We start from the raw sequence: 18669 nt of genomic DNA on the forward strand, positions 1-18669 counted from the left end.
CTCTAGTCACTGGGGGTTTTACAAGAAATACTTTTGGACTGCAGTCAAACAGAAAGTGAAACAAAACGACTCTCAAGCGAGATCAGAGTCAGACAGAAAGAGAGGAGACACGGCACAGAGTTCTACTCACATCACTGTCATTTCTTTTTAATCATGGATGGTGAGTTTGATTTACTTCATTTATTCAGTGTGTTCTCAAATCTGAACTTCAGTTACACACATGGAAATGTATTTTCTATGCTTCTGTGTACATCTGATCAATTCTATAGATTGGGAGGTGGGGCGGTGGCCAGGGGGGCACTGTGCACTCTGCTGCACTGACACAGAGCGGTACTGCACAAAAAACCAAGACAACAATTAGGCCAAGGGACATAAAAAGGGAGCAAGAAAAAGTAGAGCGTCACTGATAGTGATTATTCTCTCCTAGTGACAAAAGTAATGAGGATCGCCCTGCTGGGGAAAACTGGAGCTGGGAAGAGCAGCCTTGCTAACACCATTTTTGGAAAGAATGTGTTCAAAGTCAAACATTGTTTTGACTCACAAGCAAACTTGTGTCAGGCAAAGTCCGGATCTGTCGACGGAAGAAGCCTCATTCTGATCGACACGCCTGGTTTCTTTGATCCAGGACGGTCTGAGCAGCAGCTGAAGCCTGAGATAAGGAAGTGTATCTCAGAGTGCGCTCCTGGGCCTCACGCTTTTCTCCTCGTGATCAAAGTGCAAAAATTCACAGAGCAGGAGGCGGATGTCATCAGACAAATGTGTGAATATTTCTCCGAAGAGGCGTTCAAATATTCTGCAGTTGTTTTCACACACGGTGACCAGTTGTCGGAAGACATGAAAATTGAGGCCTTCGTCCAAGACAACAAGCATCTGAAAGATCTGCTGGAGAAGTGTGGCAGTCGGTGCCACGTTGTCGATAACAAATATTGGCACAACAACCGGCAGGATGACGACAGGAACAACCGCTTCCAGGTGGCACGGCTGCTCAACACAATAGAGGAGATGGTGAAGGAAAAGAGAGGAGGCTGCTACACCACTGAGATGCTCCGAGAATGGGAGAGGCAACAAGAAAAGTCCATCAAACCATCATCAGCTTCCTTCTTAGGCATCGTTAAGGTTTTGATAAACTGTATAAAAAAAACATCCGTGAGAGTTCTTTTATGTGGGGCGGGGTCAGCGATCATTGCTGTGCTGCTTGTTTTGAAAGACCGTGCTGCAGCAAGAGAAACAACACACCCGCTCCTGTAAGCAGAGATAATACAGGATTCCTGCTAAAAACAACAAAAAAAGAAAAGCTATGAACCTTTTTTTGACAGCTGAACGTGCTTTGTCCCGTCTGTAAATGAGATTCTGCATAGAAGATGACCCTGAATGTAACTCAACTGAAAGCAAGCATTTGAAAACAAGTGACAAGGACAGGGTTTAAAAAGAAAGAAAGAAAGAAAGAAAGAACAGCATTTAAAAATTTGTGATTGATATTGTCAGTTGAAATTGACCATGTTTCCATTTACATGGTTTGGTTTGATTTGTTTGACTTTTTCTTACACGGCATGGAACAACATATTTATGGCCATGATTATATTTTTGCTGTTTGTGTTGTTTGAAAACAAAAGTAAAAGGAGTTTTGATGGGTCTCATTGCAATTCTACTGTAGTTTTAAGAATATTTTCCTTTTTTAAACCTCAAACTGACTGAAATGGAAATTGAACATGTTTCAGTTTGATTCTCATGATTTCTCATTTACTTATTTCACCACATTTTATAACATTTCCTGCAGTGCTTGTTGTTTTCAAAGCCACCGTCACAAGTAGACTTCCTGTTTCAAACCCTTACAGCACTGAGAAGGAATTCACACTTTAACTTGCTTTTTAAAACCTCTTCAATATGTTCCTATTACGGTCTTTAAAAAGGTTTTCCGGCTTTCAAATAAATACATTTTTGTGTTGGTTTAGAGGGTGTCGAGGGCTACACAGATTGTAAAGTGTCCTGAGGTGAAAATGTGATATCAAGATTTAAATAATAAAGTGGACTTGATTCGAAATTTTTACTCGTGCTGTTTTCTTGTAAATAAAAAAAACATTTTTAAAGAGACAGATGCATTATCAAAATGAAATTAAATAGGTGAAAAAGTACAACTGTGATATACAAGAACAGTGAATGTCAACGAGATAATGATTCTGTATTGATGTACTATGCTGATTGTTTGCTCAACTAAATGATTACATTTTCAACTACTGCTAAGACTACATCCTGTCATGCAATTCTTTGTATTAATCGATTGTATAAGGAAATATCAATGCACCAAAGGGTTTTGGTAAAAAAAACTACAATAGAAACGTTTAACTTATACTTTGATAACTTCATGTCACAGATTCCTGTCATGCACATATGCAAGAGTGAAGCAAAGCAACTGGTCAGTCAAAGGAAAATAAATAATTCAAAAATCCTCACATCCCACTTACTAGACATTTTTATATTAAGATGGAACCCATTTGTTAAACTCTTCTACACTTTATTTGAAAATATGTGGAGAGCAAGAAAATGTCCAGGACATAACTATGTGGTGTGCAGTACAAAAAAAAAAAAAAGAGAGAGAGAAAAGGCCGATGACAAACGTACCAAAGAGAAATTTGCAATTTGAGCAAAACATCAGTTTCTGTGTATTGCAGCAGTCTTTAGCCAGTTTGTGTGGTTTATGGTTGGCGGTAGCCCAACTACACTGATAACACTATGTCGCCATTATCTCACTAATCCTGCCAAATTTTCTTCTAGTGTCTGATGCCAGGAGGATCATCTTGCTTGGAAAAACTGGATGTGGGAAAAGCAGCCTGGCAAACACCATATTTGGAAAGAAAGAGTTCAGAACCGGCGATTATTCCAACTCTGAAACAAACCAATGTGAAGCCAGAACCAGGTCTGTCAATGGAAGAAGCGTCACCTTGATCGACACTCCAGGTTTCTTTGACACCAACATGCCTGAGGAGGAGCTAAAACCTGAGATAGTGAGGTGTATCACAGAGTGTGCTCCTGGGCCTCATGCCTTTCTCATTATGTTTAAAGTGGAAAGATTCACTGAGCAGGAGCAGGCTGTCATCACTAAAATAACCAACTGTTTCTCTGAAGAAGCTCTAAAATATGCTGTAGTTGTCTTCACTCATGGCGACCAGCTGCCTGAAGGGAAGACAATTGAGGACTTTTTCAGAGGGAATGAGAAACTGAAAGATCTGGTGGAGAAGTGCGGCGGTCGGTGCCACGTCGTTGACAATAAATACTGGAACAACAACCAGCAGGATGACTACAGGAGCAACAAGATCCAGGTGAAGAAGCTGCTCAACACCATCGAACAGATAGTGAAGGGAAACAATGGCGGCTGCTACACCAATGAGATGCTTCAAGAAGTGGAGAGAGAAATACAACAAGAGAAAGAAAAGATTAGACAGTTGTCAGGAAACTTGTCAGCAGAGGAGATCAGGGAGAACGCTAAAGAGTCTGTCTTCAAGAATCTTTGGATCAAACTAGCAGGCATCACAACAGGTGCACTGTTCGGAGCTTTGTTTGGTGCAATAACGGGAGGACTAAATAATCTATTCAGAATGGCAGCAGTAAGTTCAGGAGTAGGTGCTGCAGTAGTAGGAGTAGATGCTGCTGCAGGAGCAGTGTACGGTGGTGTTATAGGATATCGTGCAGCAGAAAGAGCAGAAACACCATTGGAGGCAGTAAAGAAGGTAGCAGAGATTGTTGGGAATGCTGCCCAATCTGCCTTACAGGATGTTGTGAAAGGAAAGTTAAATTTATAATATGGAAAAAATACCCTATAAAGACCTCTGACTCTTGGAGATTTTCTCCCTGTAGACGGCATTAAAAAAAATAAATCCTAAGCTATATTTAACTATCAAACTGATTGTTTATTAATAACAGATTGCTCTATTTTCTAAACTTCAAACTTGAGTTGTGTATTTTTTGTCTTCGAAGCTAACCATAACTGTTAGCACTATTTTAACAACATTCATAAATCAGATCTTGAAATAGTTTTCATCAAACAAGTGTATGTCGTTGAGCGTATTTCTTTCTGCAGAAGCTAACTAGATGAATATGTCACTAAATGTATATCCTGTCAATCCATTTTATTGGATTTGAGTCGTCCTACAATGTTTTCATATAATTAACTGTAATCAGCTGATGTGCTTGCCAAGATAAATGTTAGTTGATCTTTCTGCATTACAACGAATCACTATGGAAACACACACGATTAATGAACTGAAACATATCAAAAATACTAATTAGCAATCTTCTTATTTGGTGAGATGATCAATTAATGAATTCATGGTGTATATTCAAGGATTGATGTGATTAAAACAATGTCACAGTAGAGGAGGCAAATATTATCAAAGATTCTACTGTAAAGAGTGAAACAACAATAAGTCTATATGTGTTGATCTTTTGATTTAGAGGAAACAAAAGCATTAAAAAAAATGTGTTTTATGTTTTTTCCCTTTTTGTAACAACATATTTAGAGCTTTGAAATAATCCTTCAATAAAAAGTGTAATAATGAGGAATTGTTTCGGGTGTTACTGTTTTTATAAAACCAGTTTCTCTTCCTGTCTGTTTCTCCCTATTAAACTACTCTTGCTGTTATTGCTGCTACCCTGCAGCGCTTCAGGACCAATGATTTAAATATATTAAACAAAAGACCTGGCCATGACTTGCCTACGAGCTGGACCTGCCTCACCTCCTCCTCCCCCCCAAACATGATAAGCAGAGGTTGGACTGACCTACATCCTAAAAGGCCAATCAGGAAGACTGATTAAAAAAAATAAAAGCACAGGTGAGTCAGAATAAGAGCTTCAGTAATAATAATAGATCTGAATAATTATGCCTGGAAAATGTTCTTATTTTGAAGTTGACAGCATAGATGGTGAGTTGATTCAAAATTAAACTGCTGTTTCATACCACCAAAAGAAAAAAAGAAAAAAGATCAATGATTTAGGATACAACGGTCTTTAACAAACTCTTGAACTAATCATAAAGACTGTAATTTTGAAATTCTAGCGTAGCAATTTTTTTTACATATAAAAATGTTATTAATGGCGTCTTCACAGTTTAAGAAGTGAACGTTTTAGTCAAGTATTATGACAAAGACAATTGTCAGGCAATTTCCTTCCTGGAAAATGTATTTAATTATTAGTGTCCTCGTTATCAATGTAATCCCATAAAGGGTAGGACTGTCATGGTAACAAATTGTGTATTTTTATATATAGTACTTTATGTATGAGTCGGGTTTGTTTCAGGGAGGACATATACAGTATTGTGTGAAGGCCTTGTATGACAATAACATTTTTTCCAAAGGAAGCATCACATCTAAAAACCCTGCACAAGGTAAATACTGCAGTTACATCATTTGTCCACCAGAGAGCAGTTGAATATTTCTGATCACAAACCAATCCACACACAAGTGTGATGTGTTACAACTCCAGTCTACAGGCAGATACAGCACTAAGAATGATCTGGCACTGCTGTGAGAGACATCTTTTGTCCAGTAGTTAAACATTTGAAATGAAAATGAAATATTTTTACATTCATAGATTATGAATTTCAACTAGAGAAGTGGCCTACGTGTACTTTTAAGAATTTCCAACCAGGTAACTAATTTGTTTTCATTTAAACATGAAACGGCGTATAAAATATAAAATAATGGGACCGCCTGTTTATTTTATTTATTTCAGTTTTTCCTTCTCTGAAGAGGGTCTAGGGACAGAAGATGTAAAACCCGTCGAGGCAAATTTGATAACTGAAATAAATTCGCTGGACTTGACTTGTGTGAGCAGCTGGTTTTGTGTTTCTGTAATAGATTGCATTTTTAGGGTACAATTTATACATCATTGGAAAGGTGAAGGATAACGGTAACAAAAGTGGTGTCCTCAGGTTGCTTTGAGGGCAGCGCACTCAGAAATGGCCCAAAATGATTTCCATCTGGTTTCAGTTCTGGACTTCGTTCTGTAAATGTGCACCAGGAATAATCCACTCAGTATCGGCTCCACAACGGTTCCAGTGTTTGAACAACTCAACAAATTAAACAAATTTAGGAAAATAACTGTCGCGCAGGATTTAATGTCAGTGTCTCTACTACCTGTAACTTTTCCTACTAACAGCAGTGTCGGAGCGGCCAGAGAGAGAAAAAAAAATTCATTTGTGCGCACGATATAAGTTTATCTATAGAGAGACTGCACAGCACAACAGGCTTCCTCCTCTCAGCATGAAGTGCACTTCACCTGCTTCACGTGACAGCTGACCAACTGCAAAGTCGACAGCATCCTCAAAGTTAGCATATTGCCAACGATACAATCCACAAGCTTATTGGCCTTTTACTAACAACAATCCTTTGCATCCCCTCAATTACAGCTGTCCTTAGTTAACCGAGTTGTAAGTCGGATAATACAGACACTATACTATAGATAAAGACATCGAGTGAGTAAACGATTGACATCATCGGAGCATTACGCGTTTACTCGCGACATTATTGACAAAGACTTCGGGGTGTTTTCTCACTGTTGTCTATCTTCGGATCGTCTGAAACGACAGTGTATGTGAGCACTGAGGAAAACTAGCCGAGTCCTTTTTTTCAATCCAGCTGCATATGACGTTTAATACCGATCAAAGAAGCCGCAAAGCTACCAGGCTGTCGTGACTGAGCCACGAGGCCACTGCAGGAGTTTGGAGGATGGCGAGAAAGAGCTGATGGATAACAGCGGGAGGGGTGAAGATAATGGAGGGTGGGTGGGGGGAGGGATGACGTCACACTTGTGCTTTTAATTAAAAAAAAAAAAAGAAACTGTACAACGTGATCATTCCATTTAAGCTGCTGCCAATAAACAGGTCCAACAAGTGCAGGGACAAAGCGAGAGGCAGTCATAACGTCTTCAGGCTCCAGTCATTGTAAATCTCGGCACGGATTTCTGTCAAGACGTTTCACAGTATGGATGGTAAGTCACCGTCACCTATTCTTAGTTATTCGGTGTTGATAGTCCGCACATGCACGCTGGATTGTAAAATATTGAAAAGAAGTCCATCTAAAATGAGATTAACAAGAGGTTTGAGTACATTTCATAATTCTAATGGCATTTACAATACGCTACGATGCAGTCTTGTAGTGTTTATTATTATTATATAAGGTATATATTTTATAATGATACAATCATTAACATTTCTTGACTAGAAGAGTGTTCTCAGGACGGCTTCAGACTAAATGAAACCAAACAGTCCACTTTATTCATTGACTGACGCACTAAATGATCATTATAGCAGTGACGGATGTAGAAGTTTGATGGTAGAGATGTTTGAGACATGAATAATAACTGATTGTCTTATGAAATGGGTGAGGCAAAGGTGATTTTTTTTTTTTTTTACCTTGCTCAAATATTAACATCCCGTTCTGATTGATTAATTCAACTTAATTTGATGTATTATTTTGTGCAAAAGCCAGTCGATCCCCATATATTATGATAGTATAAAAGATAAAGCATTTGTTTTTCGGCATATTTTTAATGCATCTACATCGGTATATACTTCAAGTTTTTTTTTTTATAATTGCGTATAAAAGTCTATATTATAATAGATTTAGATCGTCCTAAAAAATGTCTCTTAATTTTCGTTATTAGATATTTAAATATGTAAAAAAACATCATTCTTTAGATATAATACCTACAAAAAAATGCACCCATATCTACATGTACATCTAATTTGAACACGGACAGCACGCAGGGTCCAGTTGTATTTGGGTCATTGACACGGAGTCATTGTTGTTTTACAGAAAAGAGAAGGATTGTGGTCCTGGGAAAAACTGGAGCTGGGAAGAGCAGCCTTGCCAACACCTTATTCGGAGAGGCCAAGTTTAAGGTCAACCATTCTCCCGTATCTGGAACAACCGAATGTCAAGCCGAGTCCACGACAGTCATTGGAAAAAGCATCGTCTGGATCGACACTCCTGGGTTTTTTGACACAACGAAGTCTGAGGAGGACATGAAGCCGGAGATACTGAGCTGCATCACAAAGTGCGCTCCCGGGCCTCATGTGTTTCTCATCGTGCTCAAAGTGGAGAAATTCACGGATCAGGAGAAGGCCGTCATCGAGAAACTGAACCAATATTTCTCAGATGAAGCACTGCAGTACACCACGGTACTCTTCACTCACGGCGACCAGCTGCCCGAGGACACGACGATCGAGGTGTTTGTAAATCAGAGTGAAGATCTGAGGGCTCTGGTCCAGAGGTGTGGGAACCGGTGCCACGTCATAGACAATAAATACTGGAAGACTCCGCAGGATGAATACAGGAGCAACAAGTTCCACGTGGCACAGCTGCTCAACACCATCGACAATATTATTGAATCAAACCACGGAGGGTGCTTCACCCACAAGATGCTCGAAGCAGTGGCCACGGAAATACAAGAGCAAGAGCGCATCGCACGATCGTCGCCAAACATTTCACCAGATGAAATCACACAGAAGGCACAAACCGCCGTCGTTGCAAAGCTGTTGCAGAAATATGGCGGAGTACCGACAAGGTTCCTGTTAGGAACCTTCCTTGGTCGGACAATGAAATCGATGACAGGAGACGGATCAACAGAAGGACTCGTGCTGGGTTTAGTGCTCGGAGTGGTAGCGGCGAGACTAGATGCAGCCGACACATCTGCACAGCTGACAGCTGACAAAGATCTGGACAAAACATAGCATGCTCTCGAGCTCATATCTTTATCTTGTAATACTCAACAGGATAGGTTGTCTACCTAATGGGTGACGGGGGAAAGGGGGGCACCGCTACAAATACCCAGCCATTATCTATACCTGCTTTATCCTGAACAAATTTAAACCATATTGTATCTACAGCATGAATAGTAACTACATTACACTATTAAAAGCGTTTTATATTCTGCTATCCATCATGACTTCGGTTCATGTCTTCTACATATGGGTCTGACTTAAAATGGGCGGTTAAAATTGTTTTTATGTTTAATTCATTATAGTATGTAGACATATTGATATTCATCGCTGGATTTCTCTTCGTAGTACCTTTTTCGCCATGTTTCACTGATTATTATAATATTTTGAGAATGACAATAAATATGTAACTTTTCAGTAACTTTCAGTCCTGTTTTTGTGGGAATGTTATTGCGAATTAATTATTCACTAATAAATCAGTTATTTCATTACGTGTATCTCCGTGTCTTTTGTTCACTAAACCGTTTTCCTTTATCTCTTCGTTAATAAAAAAAAAAGAAAAAAAGAAGAGGGGTCATTTATTTATTTACTGTTGCAATTCTATTTCATTTCCAATTCAGTCCAGCTGAGCTTTTTTGAAAGGCGGTGCGATCCGGTTGGAGCCATTTCCAACCAGAACAGAAAAGCAAAGTGTATAAACAAGTGGAAAAAAACCCATCATATATAAATAACAAGCGTGATCATTTTTTTTCTTAAACACATCTGATTTTTGAACCAAATCATTTTGTTTTAGTGCCTTTTTTTTGTGCGTGCCACAAACACTATGGATTTGCAAAGATTCCCTGTTTGTTTTCTGTTACTACGGAAACAAATCTCCTTTTATTAATAGAACACTGATTGGATAATACCCAAATACCTGCTTCACCTTGTACATCTTGCCAGACTGGTATGAATTGTGTTTCACTTCTTGATAAAGGGAACAAAGAGTGAGACAAAGTAAAAGAAACTTAAGGCGGGGTTTCTTAGAAACATGAATTATATACGATTATTTTTTACAGCACGAGAGTTACATGAAAATCCCCAAGAACCTTAAAGCAGTGTATTAAAATGGAAATAAATCCCCTTTTCCTGAAAAAAAATTACAAACATTGAATAATTTGGAAAGATGTTAAACAACAACTTTACATTTTATGGTAGAAGGTTGTTATAACCTGTGCTTATGTTCCACTACTGTGTATTAATTCCTGTTTCATAAAGTGCGTCGATCATCCCAATCAGCCTGCAGCCTGGAAACAAGTTAGACAGGTAGAAGAAAAGCAAAGTCGCTGCAAGGAAACAAGAGAAAACACTCACAGCGGAGACGTCTCGTGAATCTGAATGATCTTTTCCTAAAGATTTCTGTTTGTGACAGCATGGACGGTAAGTTAAGCTTGTTTCTACCAGCACCAAATACTTTTATTTAAATGGACATCTTTTCAAATGATTGTTTTGTGGCATTTAAAAAAAAAAATCAAACTCTCAGTATTTTAACATGTATTTTCACTGCAAAGTTAGCTTTTGTTAATTTTTATTTGTTTGTTTAAGATTATTTGACAATGTTTACTTTTTTTTTCTTTTTTTTACAGTTGTTACTTTAAAACTTTTTATCATCCAGTGATCTCTTTTCATTTTGACTTTTACCTGTTTCGTTGTAGCTCAGTCATGAATCACTGTGTCATAAGTACAACTTGTAGTGCTATAAATCACTGGGCAAAACAAATCCCCAGAGGGATTGAATAACTACACAAGCAACAGAGAACTGACACTGATTTACTGTCATTATTTTCTTATAGTGGTAAACACATGGAGGATCGTCCTGCTGGGAAAAACTGGAAATGGAAAGAGCAGTCTGGCTAATACTATATTTGGAGAGAAAAAATTCAAAATCAACCATTTCAATGACTTGAAAACGGGCATTTCTCAATCTGAGACCGAGTCTGTCCAGGGCAGAGGCCTCACGTTGATCGACACTCCTGGTTTGTTTGACCCCGGCCGGCCTGAGGAGGGCGTGAAGCCGGAGATACTGAGCTGCATCACAGAGTGCGCTCCCGGGCCTCACGTCTTCCTCATCGTGCTCAAAGTGGAGAAGTTCACCGAGCAGGAGAAGGCCGTCGTCTCAAAAATGTTGGAACATTTCTCTGAGGATGCTCTAAAACACGCCGCGGTCGTCTTCACCCACGGCGACCAGCTCCCCGAAGAGATGAAAATTGAGGAGTACGTTGGTCAAAGTGGGGATCTGAGCGACCTGGTGAAGAAGTGCGGCGGTCGGTGCCACGCCTTCGACAATAGATACTGGAAGAACGGCCCGCCGGACGAATACAGAAGCAACCAGTTCCAGGTGACACAGCTACTCAACAGCATCGACAAGATAGTGATGGAAAACAATGACGGCTGCTTCACCAATGAGATGCTTCAAGCGGTGGAGAAAGAAATAGGAGAAGAAGAAGAGCACATTAGACAGTCATCAAAAAACATGTCAGATGAAGAGGTCAGAAAGCAGGCGAGAAGTAACGTCTTCAAGAAGCGGGTAGAAACAACACCACGAACATGGACCAAAGATGTTGTGGTTTGGGCAGTCGTGGGATTATTTGCTCTTTCAGTATTGATCAAATCAAAATTTGAGGTTGTAGCGACACAATTTGGAGAGAAAATAATTGCACCGCCACTGGTGGCCATAGAACAAATAGCCGAGTCAGCCTCGAGTGTGCTTCTGCCAGTCAGTTTAATAGGAGAGGTAATTGAGAAAGCGATCCCACTCGAGGTAATAGCAATCCCACTCGAGGTAATAACGATCCCACTCGAGGTAATTGAGAAAGCGATCCCACTCGAGGAAATAGCGATCCCACTCGAGGTAATTGAGAAAGCGATCCCACTCGAGGAAATAACGATCCCACTTGAGGCAGCGCTAGAGACCATTTTTGCCAAAATGACTGCTTTGTTTGAAAGCACATACAATCCATTCAATCCATTTGAATGAGGCAGAATTGACAATCCTTTAACAGCTAACATAAAATTGCTGTCATCAGTTTTATAAAAGGGAAAGATATAAAGTTAAAAGAGTTCGATTGATTGGCTCATTTTGGTGTTTTACTGAATGGAAATGGAAATGTTTTTTTTTTTTTTTTTTTACAATCGTGATTATGAAATTCAGAATAGATAAAACGTAAGTGGAAAATAGAGACATGGGAACTGATATGTGTTTGGTGCAGTCTAAGTTTAATCAATCGTCTGAAATCTAAAAGTGGTTGTTTGGTCATAAATTCTTTTCAAATTTGTGGTGTTTTAAAGTTGAGTTTGTACATGATGAGGAGTTTTGCTTGACCTGTGACACCAGCTGTGTATAACGTCTTCAGCGCTGTTAGGGCTTTTCAATATATTGTGTATATTTTTCACTTTGCTAAAAATGCAACAATAAAACAGTTTGTTGGTCCACTCGTCCTTTCAGTGTTTTTTTTTCTGAAACCATTCACGTGCTTTTTAAATTCCATATGTCAATAATTCTAATAAAAATATGAAACCAAACTTGGACTGATTATATCAATGAGTATTGTGTATGTAGATAAATCCTGATACACCGAATGTCTCTGTTCCTCTGATTTATTTTAAGTCAAATACACTTTTAATTCTGCTTGCTATAAATAATCTCTGAAGCATAACATCAGTGGGTGAAAACAGTGCAGAATAAATGCACAATATTTTGTTTACTCATTTTAGTATTTACTAAAAACTAAATAGATTTGTCTTTTTATTACATTTGTTGACAATGTGAGGTGCAAAATTTTTTGGGAGCAGATTTTAATAAAAAATTTCAGAGGTTCCCAAAATTTGCAAACAACAACATAGTTTTTGTTTTTGTTTTAAATAAGGCCAGAAAGAAATTTTTGCATTTACAGGAAAGAAGTAATCGGTTACCGGCCACACCTTGACCTCAAAGCTTTTATTGTCTCAGTCTTTGTACTGTTTCCTTGTAGCTGAGGTTGCTATTAAAAACAAAAACAAAATTCCATTTCAGATCACTCTGACTCACCCAAAGAAAAAACACTACACCCTCAAAAAATATGAGGATACACAAGATAGGTGACTTGGAATATAAAAACACTATCCATATATATGATATTCTTGAAGCCTCTAACCTGTGTTTACTTGGATGCTTTATAGTCCTGCACTTTGACATTATCTTGATATATTTTGAAAAATATAAATGCGTTAAATTATTGGTTCCAAGCAGTTTGTGAATAAAAATTAGCAAAATAAATGATTAAAGTCGTTATTTTTGCATGTTTTTAACGCAGAAGACTGAAATCTTGTTAAATGCGTTTAACGTATATGATTATATGCCATTTTTACGTGTGATATTGATTTTTTTTTTTTTTGTATTCATGTTAGTGAGGCCTTCTGCCACAAGACAGTTGGAAATAGGATAATTTGATCATCAACTTCAGCACAGATACGCTGATATGATTTGTATTTGCAAAGATTTGTAGAGAAAATATTGCAGTTTTTGAGCGTGTGCTGGCCTGCATCGCACACAATATGTCATACTCATTGTCTTCAGGTAAAAGCCAAACAACAAGCCAAACCGGTAGAAAATGAAAGTATAGTCAAACTGCAGCGAGGACAAACATACAGCGAGGACATCGCGCAGTGCGGGGGACGACTGTAATTTAATCTTTGACAACATGGACGGTAAGTTGAGCTCAATAAAGTGTCAGCATTGAGCATCACACTACATTTTTTATGTACTTTTTTTTTATTTTTATTTTTTTTATCAAAAAACGATGGCTGTCGAGGTTTTTTGAAGTAATGACAGCCACAGATTTATTAGCTGCTGGTTTAAATTAGCCGATATTTGGTTCAAGCTCCCATTCAATAATAATTATGGTTGTTTGTCTAAAACTCTCTAACCACTATGAGACGACTGATGTATTGGAAACTTATATTGTCATTCTCATATCAGACTTAACAAGCAAAAGTAATCAAACTAATCTAACTACGATTTCTAAGGAAAATGGCACCGTGCTGGTGGCAGCCTGTTACAGCAGCTCCCCCCCTCGAGTGTGTTAATTTTCTTTCTTTCTCCTCTCTTCGGAGTTGCTTTTTTTTCACTATTGTTTAGTCAGTTTTAATTTAATTATTCTATTTTATTTTATTCTATTGTATTGTATATACTGTGCATTTTTATATTTAATATTTTTTTACTGTTATTTTATTTCTTTCCTGTATCTATAAATGCTGCTGTAGCGAAATAATTTCCCTTTGGGGATTAATAAAGTAACTACCTATCGAGCTATCTACCTATCTAACTGTAATTAAGTGGGATGTTTAGCACCAAAAATATTATTTAATAACTGATTCTTCAATTGGTTCAAAATGTATCTTCAATTTAGCTGATTGATTTTTGCTGATTTGGACTTTTTGAGTCACAACTTTGGTCCAGACTGAAATATCTCAATGACGATTGGATGAATTGCCACAAAATTCAGTGGCATTCATCATGTATATGATATATAAGATAAATTGTTACATCTTTGGTGGTCCCATACTTTTTCTCTTCTGCCTGTGAAAACGATTGTTTGTTTCAACTCTATGCAAAACAAACAGGACAAGTCAATAGAACAAGTAAATCCCCTTAAAAAAAGTCATTCTTCTCCTTGTAGTGCCGACTTCAAGGAGGATTGTCCTTCTGGGAAAAACTGGAGCTGGGAAAAGCAGCCTGGCTAACACCATCCTGGGAGAGGATGTGTTCAAGATAAACCATTCTCCCATTTCTGAAGCAAGTCCATCTCGTGCAGAGACCAAACACGTCAACGGGAAAAACATCACTTTGATCGATGCTTGCGGCGTTTTTGACACATGCGGGACTGAGACGTCCGAGATCGTGAGCTGCATCACAGAGTGCGCTCCCGGGCCTCACGCTTTTCTCATCGTGCTCAAAGTGGACAAATTCACAGAGCAGGAGAAGGACGTCGTCCAAAAAATATGCCAATATTTCTCTGAAGACGCTCTGAAGTACGCTGCTGTCGTCTTCACTCACGGCGACCAGCTGCCGGAGGCGACGAGAATTGAGGAATTCATCGGTGTGAACGAAGACCTGAGCAATCTGGTGAGGAAGTGTGGAGGCCGATGCCATGTCGTTGATAGTAAATACTGGAAAGGTAACAGCGACGCCTACAGGAGCAACCACTTCCAAGTGGCAGAGATATTAAAGACGATGGACAAGATTACTGAGGCGAACAGCGGGAGGTTCTACACCAATGACATGCTAAAAGAAGTGAAAAGAGTAATACAGATACAGGAAGAGCACATTAGACAGTCGACAGGAAGCGTGCCACCGGAGGAGGTCAGAAATCAGGCTAAAATAAATGCAGCTGACTTGCTGATCAGATTAGCAGGTATTGGAGCAGGTGTATTGGTAGGAGCCATGCTAGGGGTGGCAGAAATGGTCACATTCAGCGTTAAAAATTTAAGGGGGCTTCCAGATGTTGCAGCGGTGGCATTGGGGGTAAAAGGAAAGGTTGCGCGGGCTGCTGTGAGTGGGGGAGTGAAGGGATATGAGGCAGCAGAAGGAGCACGAAGTCCAACCGAAGCCATGGGGAGAGCAGTGATGGCTGTCTGGAAGGACTCTGCCACATCAGGACCAGAGGGGGCCGAGGGGCAAATAAACAAGGGAGGAGGGGCGAACAACAAATAGAGCGTCGGCGATACGAAGAGAAGAGCCGCAAGATTCATTTTTATGTAAATATATTCAGACCCGAAGTAGTAATGCCAGACACATACACTGTTACAAGTAAAAGCCTCAGAATAAAATAGCAAAAGTCAAAGTACTCTTAATATTATAATATATTATTGGATGATACTGTTAAGTATTGAGCCATGAATGTGGGAAGCATCGCCACCCTTGCAGCTAAGTTACGATTCATTTGAGCTACTTAATATACTGCCAGGTCGCTTAATACATGATCATGTATTAGTTTTGTATTCATAATGTAAAGTAACTGTAGCTAAAGCTGTCAAATGAAAAGTGTCTGTACTTCTTAATACTTTCTGTCAATTGTGACAATAGAGTCATCAGTTAAGAGACATTTGAAAAAAAAGATTGAATTTTCTTGAAAAATTACTCCTTCATTTTCCATGACTTTGAGATGTTTCATGCAGCTACAATAACAACTAATTATACAACTTAATTAAAAAATTTTTTTATTATTCCTTCGGTTAAACAATAAAAGGTGGATGTTATTTATAACAGCATGTAATTAGTAGCTTTATTTTTTTTTTTAATTACACTTTTTTTTTACACTCTTCATTACTTTGCAATGTTAAAAGATGACTTTATTTTCTGCATCAATATGTTTAGCTATATTAAAATTACATCTTGTGTAACAACACTCGACTACAAGGTGTCATGTTATTTTTCTTTGTAGAGCCTGTTAATTCCCTTCAGCTAAAATTAACATTGGCATTCATAGAACAATTAACATTTCTTTCAACATGTACTTTCCCCTGAGCCACAGTCACCTCCCTAAACATCTAATAAAAGGCATCACTCCTCCGATGAATTCTTCTATTCAAAGCTTGAATCGAGAATTTAAAAGATGACAAGAAAAGAGGGTGCAGCTGTGTATTTACTTTTCCCTTACTGTCTCTACACAAACACACACCAAAGTGTTTGTTAAAGTAAGACAGACAAATGCAGCCATTAATCATTTGTCACAAGAATCGATCTGTCAATGGTCCCCGTGATGGCCGTGTCCTTTTCATTTAATCTGTGCCATCTTACTAGGGGCTCCGCTTGACTCACACGTTAAACCGGTCCAAATCATAACGCTGCAGTAGCCGGTTCAGTCGTTTCGTTTATTCTCACATTAAGCAAAAAAGTTTACAAAACATTCTCGTTGTAACGTGAGGTCAAAGACTGTACCTATGCCCCTTCCTCACGTTTCCTCCATGCTTGGTGAAAAAGAACCAAAAACTCAGTCCCCCTTCTCCCCTATCACAGCTGATAATCAGCTGGCAACCAGCTGCTAATCAGCTGACAATCATCTTGTCAATCACAACTAATACATACTAATTAATTCAGCATATGCATTTCATCTTATTTCACAAGTCAAAAGAAAGATTTACATTACCTCAGTAAATCAGCAAATTCTAATATAATTTGTTATCAACACAAAATATGGCTCTAACAGTCCCATAAAGAGAAAGAAGGTGTTCTTAGTAGTTTTACTACAATGCAAAGGTTTGAAAATATCCCATGAACAAGAAACAATTTGCCCAATTTCACTTTTATGTGTGCCTGAGTAATTTCTGTACTGGAAAATCACAAAAAAAACCCCAAAAAAACTGTTACTCTTCTTGGAGACATTGCAAAACAAGTCACTCCCCCCCCACCAATGTATTCTATTGATTGTTATGCATTCAGCTCATTTCTCATACTTATACAGATTTATGAGCGTTGCACATGCAGACATGTAACACTCATTTCCCCATTCTGCAAGTTTTAAAACTTGTAAAAGTGTTGTAAAAAATAACTACAACGGAAATGCTGCAATTATCCAACAAAGTCTCTTTTTAACAGCTTAAAATATTTTTTTAAATTTTAATTATATAGCTTTGGGCGGAAGTATAACCTCCTCTTTTACCTTGTCTGCAGGCTAAAAGAAGTTTCTAGTCGCAGTCTATCACAGTAATCTTCATTTTCAAGAATCACACGTTATACTTCACCTAATCCCAGAGCAGGTTTTTCTAATTGGACGACTGATTTATGTGCGACAGCGATATTTTGGCAAAGCATGGCGGATGTTAGTTTAAGACACCCCCACCGCCCTCCCACCACAGTTCCCCCAGTCTTTACAGAGAAAACGCAACTTACGTGTCCTCTTTCCTGCGCCTTGGAGATCCAAATGGCCGAGGAGCAGCTGCAGCGTGGCGTCGAGCTGGAGCAGTCACCTCTGCTGCTCGGTGTGTCTGGACCTGCTCAAAGAGCCGGTCACCATCCAGTGTGGACACAGTTACTGCAGGGGCTGCATCGAGGACTGCTGGGACCAGGAGGAGGAGGAGGAGGAGAAGGGCGCTGAGGAGGAACAACACGTTGGCTGAGGTGATTTTACACACTGACTTTGTCGTCGCTACTTGTGAGAACAAGTCATTAAAAATACAGTACACTGTGCGCACAATTATTAGGCCAAGTTGTATTTTTGAGGATTAGTTTTATTATTGAACAACTGCAGTGCTCTCGGTCAATCCAAAATTTTAATAAACCTCAAACCTGAATATTTAAGAAAGTAAAAGTGAGGTTTTGGCTTTCTTAGGAGAATATCTATGTGTGCACAATTATTAGTGTGCACAACTATTATGCAACTACATGAAAAACAAACATTTTCCCATCTCACTTGTTTATTTTCAGCTGTTAAAGTGAGAATAATAAACAAACAACTCAAAATTTACAAATAAGCATTTCTGACATTTCAAAAAAAAAAAAAAAAAAAAAAAAAAAAAAAAAAAATCAGTGACCAATATAAGCATTTCTGTTCAATAACAGTAATAAGCCGTCCATGCATGGATTCTGTCAGTTTCTTGATCTGTTGACGATCAACCTTTTGTGCAGCAGCAACCACAGCCTCCCGGACACTGTTCAGAGAGGTGGACTGTTCTCCTTCACTGTAAATCTCCCGTTTAAGAAGGGCACACGAGTTCTCAACAGGTCAGGTGAGGAAGGGGGCCATGTCATTATTCTTTCATCTTTAAGGCCTTTACTTTATCTGGCCCGTCAAGAGTCACTCTCATCTCATCAGTCCGTAAAACCTTTGAAACATCTGTCTTCAGATATTTCTTGGCCCAGTCTTGACGTTTCAACTTGTGTGTCTTGTTCAGTGGTGGTCGGGTTTCAGCCTTCCTTACCTCGGCCGTGTCTGTGAGCA

At 38.8% G+C, this 18669-nt stretch overlaps 4 protein-coding genes and 1 long non-coding RNA gene across 5 annotated transcripts in view; 4 read left to right on the forward strand and 1 right to left on the reverse strand.

Moving 5' to 3' along the window:
* The window catches only part of LOC138203909 (uncharacterized), a 57356-nt gene extending 39433 nt beyond the window's left edge, over positions 1-17923 (reverse strand). Inside the window, exon 1 of the long non-coding RNA XR_011178745.1 lies at positions 17622-17923. This is a non-coding gene — a long non-coding RNA (uncharacterized lncRNA). The remainder of the gene's footprint in view (positions 1-17621) is intronic.
* On the forward strand, positions 78-9140 carry LOC138203784 (GTPase IMAP family member 8-like). Its single transcript, XM_069158781.1, has 3 exons — positions 78-160; positions 2773-3789; positions 7809-9140. The coding sequence occupies exons 1-3, from the start codon at positions 154-156 to the stop codon at positions 8723-8725; spliced, it is 1941 nt and encodes a 646-aa protein (XP_069014882.1). The 5' UTR covers positions 78-153; the 3' UTR covers positions 8726-9140.
* On the forward strand, positions 272-2075 carry LOC138203899 (GTPase IMAP family member 9-like). Its single transcript, XM_069158913.1, has one exon. The coding sequence runs from the start codon at positions 439-441 to the stop codon at positions 1246-1248; it is 810 nt and encodes a 269-aa protein (XP_069015014.1). The 5' UTR covers positions 272-438; the 3' UTR covers positions 1249-2075.
* Positions 10050-12274, forward strand: LOC138203880 (GTPase IMAP family member 7-like). Its single transcript, XM_069158884.1, has 2 exons — positions 10050-10132; positions 10546-12274. Exons 1-2 carry the CDS (start codon positions 10126-10128, stop codon positions 11727-11729), a joined length of 1191 nt encoding a protein of 396 aa, XP_069014985.1. The 5' UTR covers positions 10050-10125; the 3' UTR covers positions 11730-12274.
* On the forward strand, positions 13371-16074 carry LOC138203893 (GTPase IMAP family member 7-like). The gene is made up of 2 exons (XM_069158903.1): positions 13371-13438; positions 14410-16074. The coding sequence occupies exons 1-2, from the start codon at positions 13432-13434 to the stop codon at positions 15441-15443; spliced, it is 1041 nt and encodes a 346-aa protein (XP_069015004.1). The 5' UTR covers positions 13371-13431; the 3' UTR covers positions 15444-16074.
* Positions 17924-18669: the final 746 nt, after the last annotated feature.

Source organism: Embiotoca jacksoni, unplaced genomic scaffold, assembly GCF_022577435.1.
Source record: "Embiotoca jacksoni isolate LCO1_2020_lvr unplaced genomic scaffold, fEmbJac1.0.p SCAF_24, whole genome shotgun sequence".
In the NCBI taxonomy this organism is placed as follows: domain Eukaryota; kingdom Metazoa; phylum Chordata; class Actinopteri; family Embiotocidae; genus Embiotoca; species Embiotoca jacksoni.

Excerpts from the sequence above, each read along its gene's own strand:
- LOC138203784 (XM_069158781.1), top strand. Across the intron at positions 3,790-7,808 it reads TGTTGTGAAAGGAAAGTTAA|AAAAGAGAAGGATTGTGGTC; the intron begins ATTTATAATATG and ends GTTGTTTTACAG.
- LOC138203899 (XM_069158913.1), top strand. The coding sequence starts at position 439 with ATGAGGATCGCCCTGCTGGGGAAAACTGGAGCTGGGAAGAGCAGCCTT.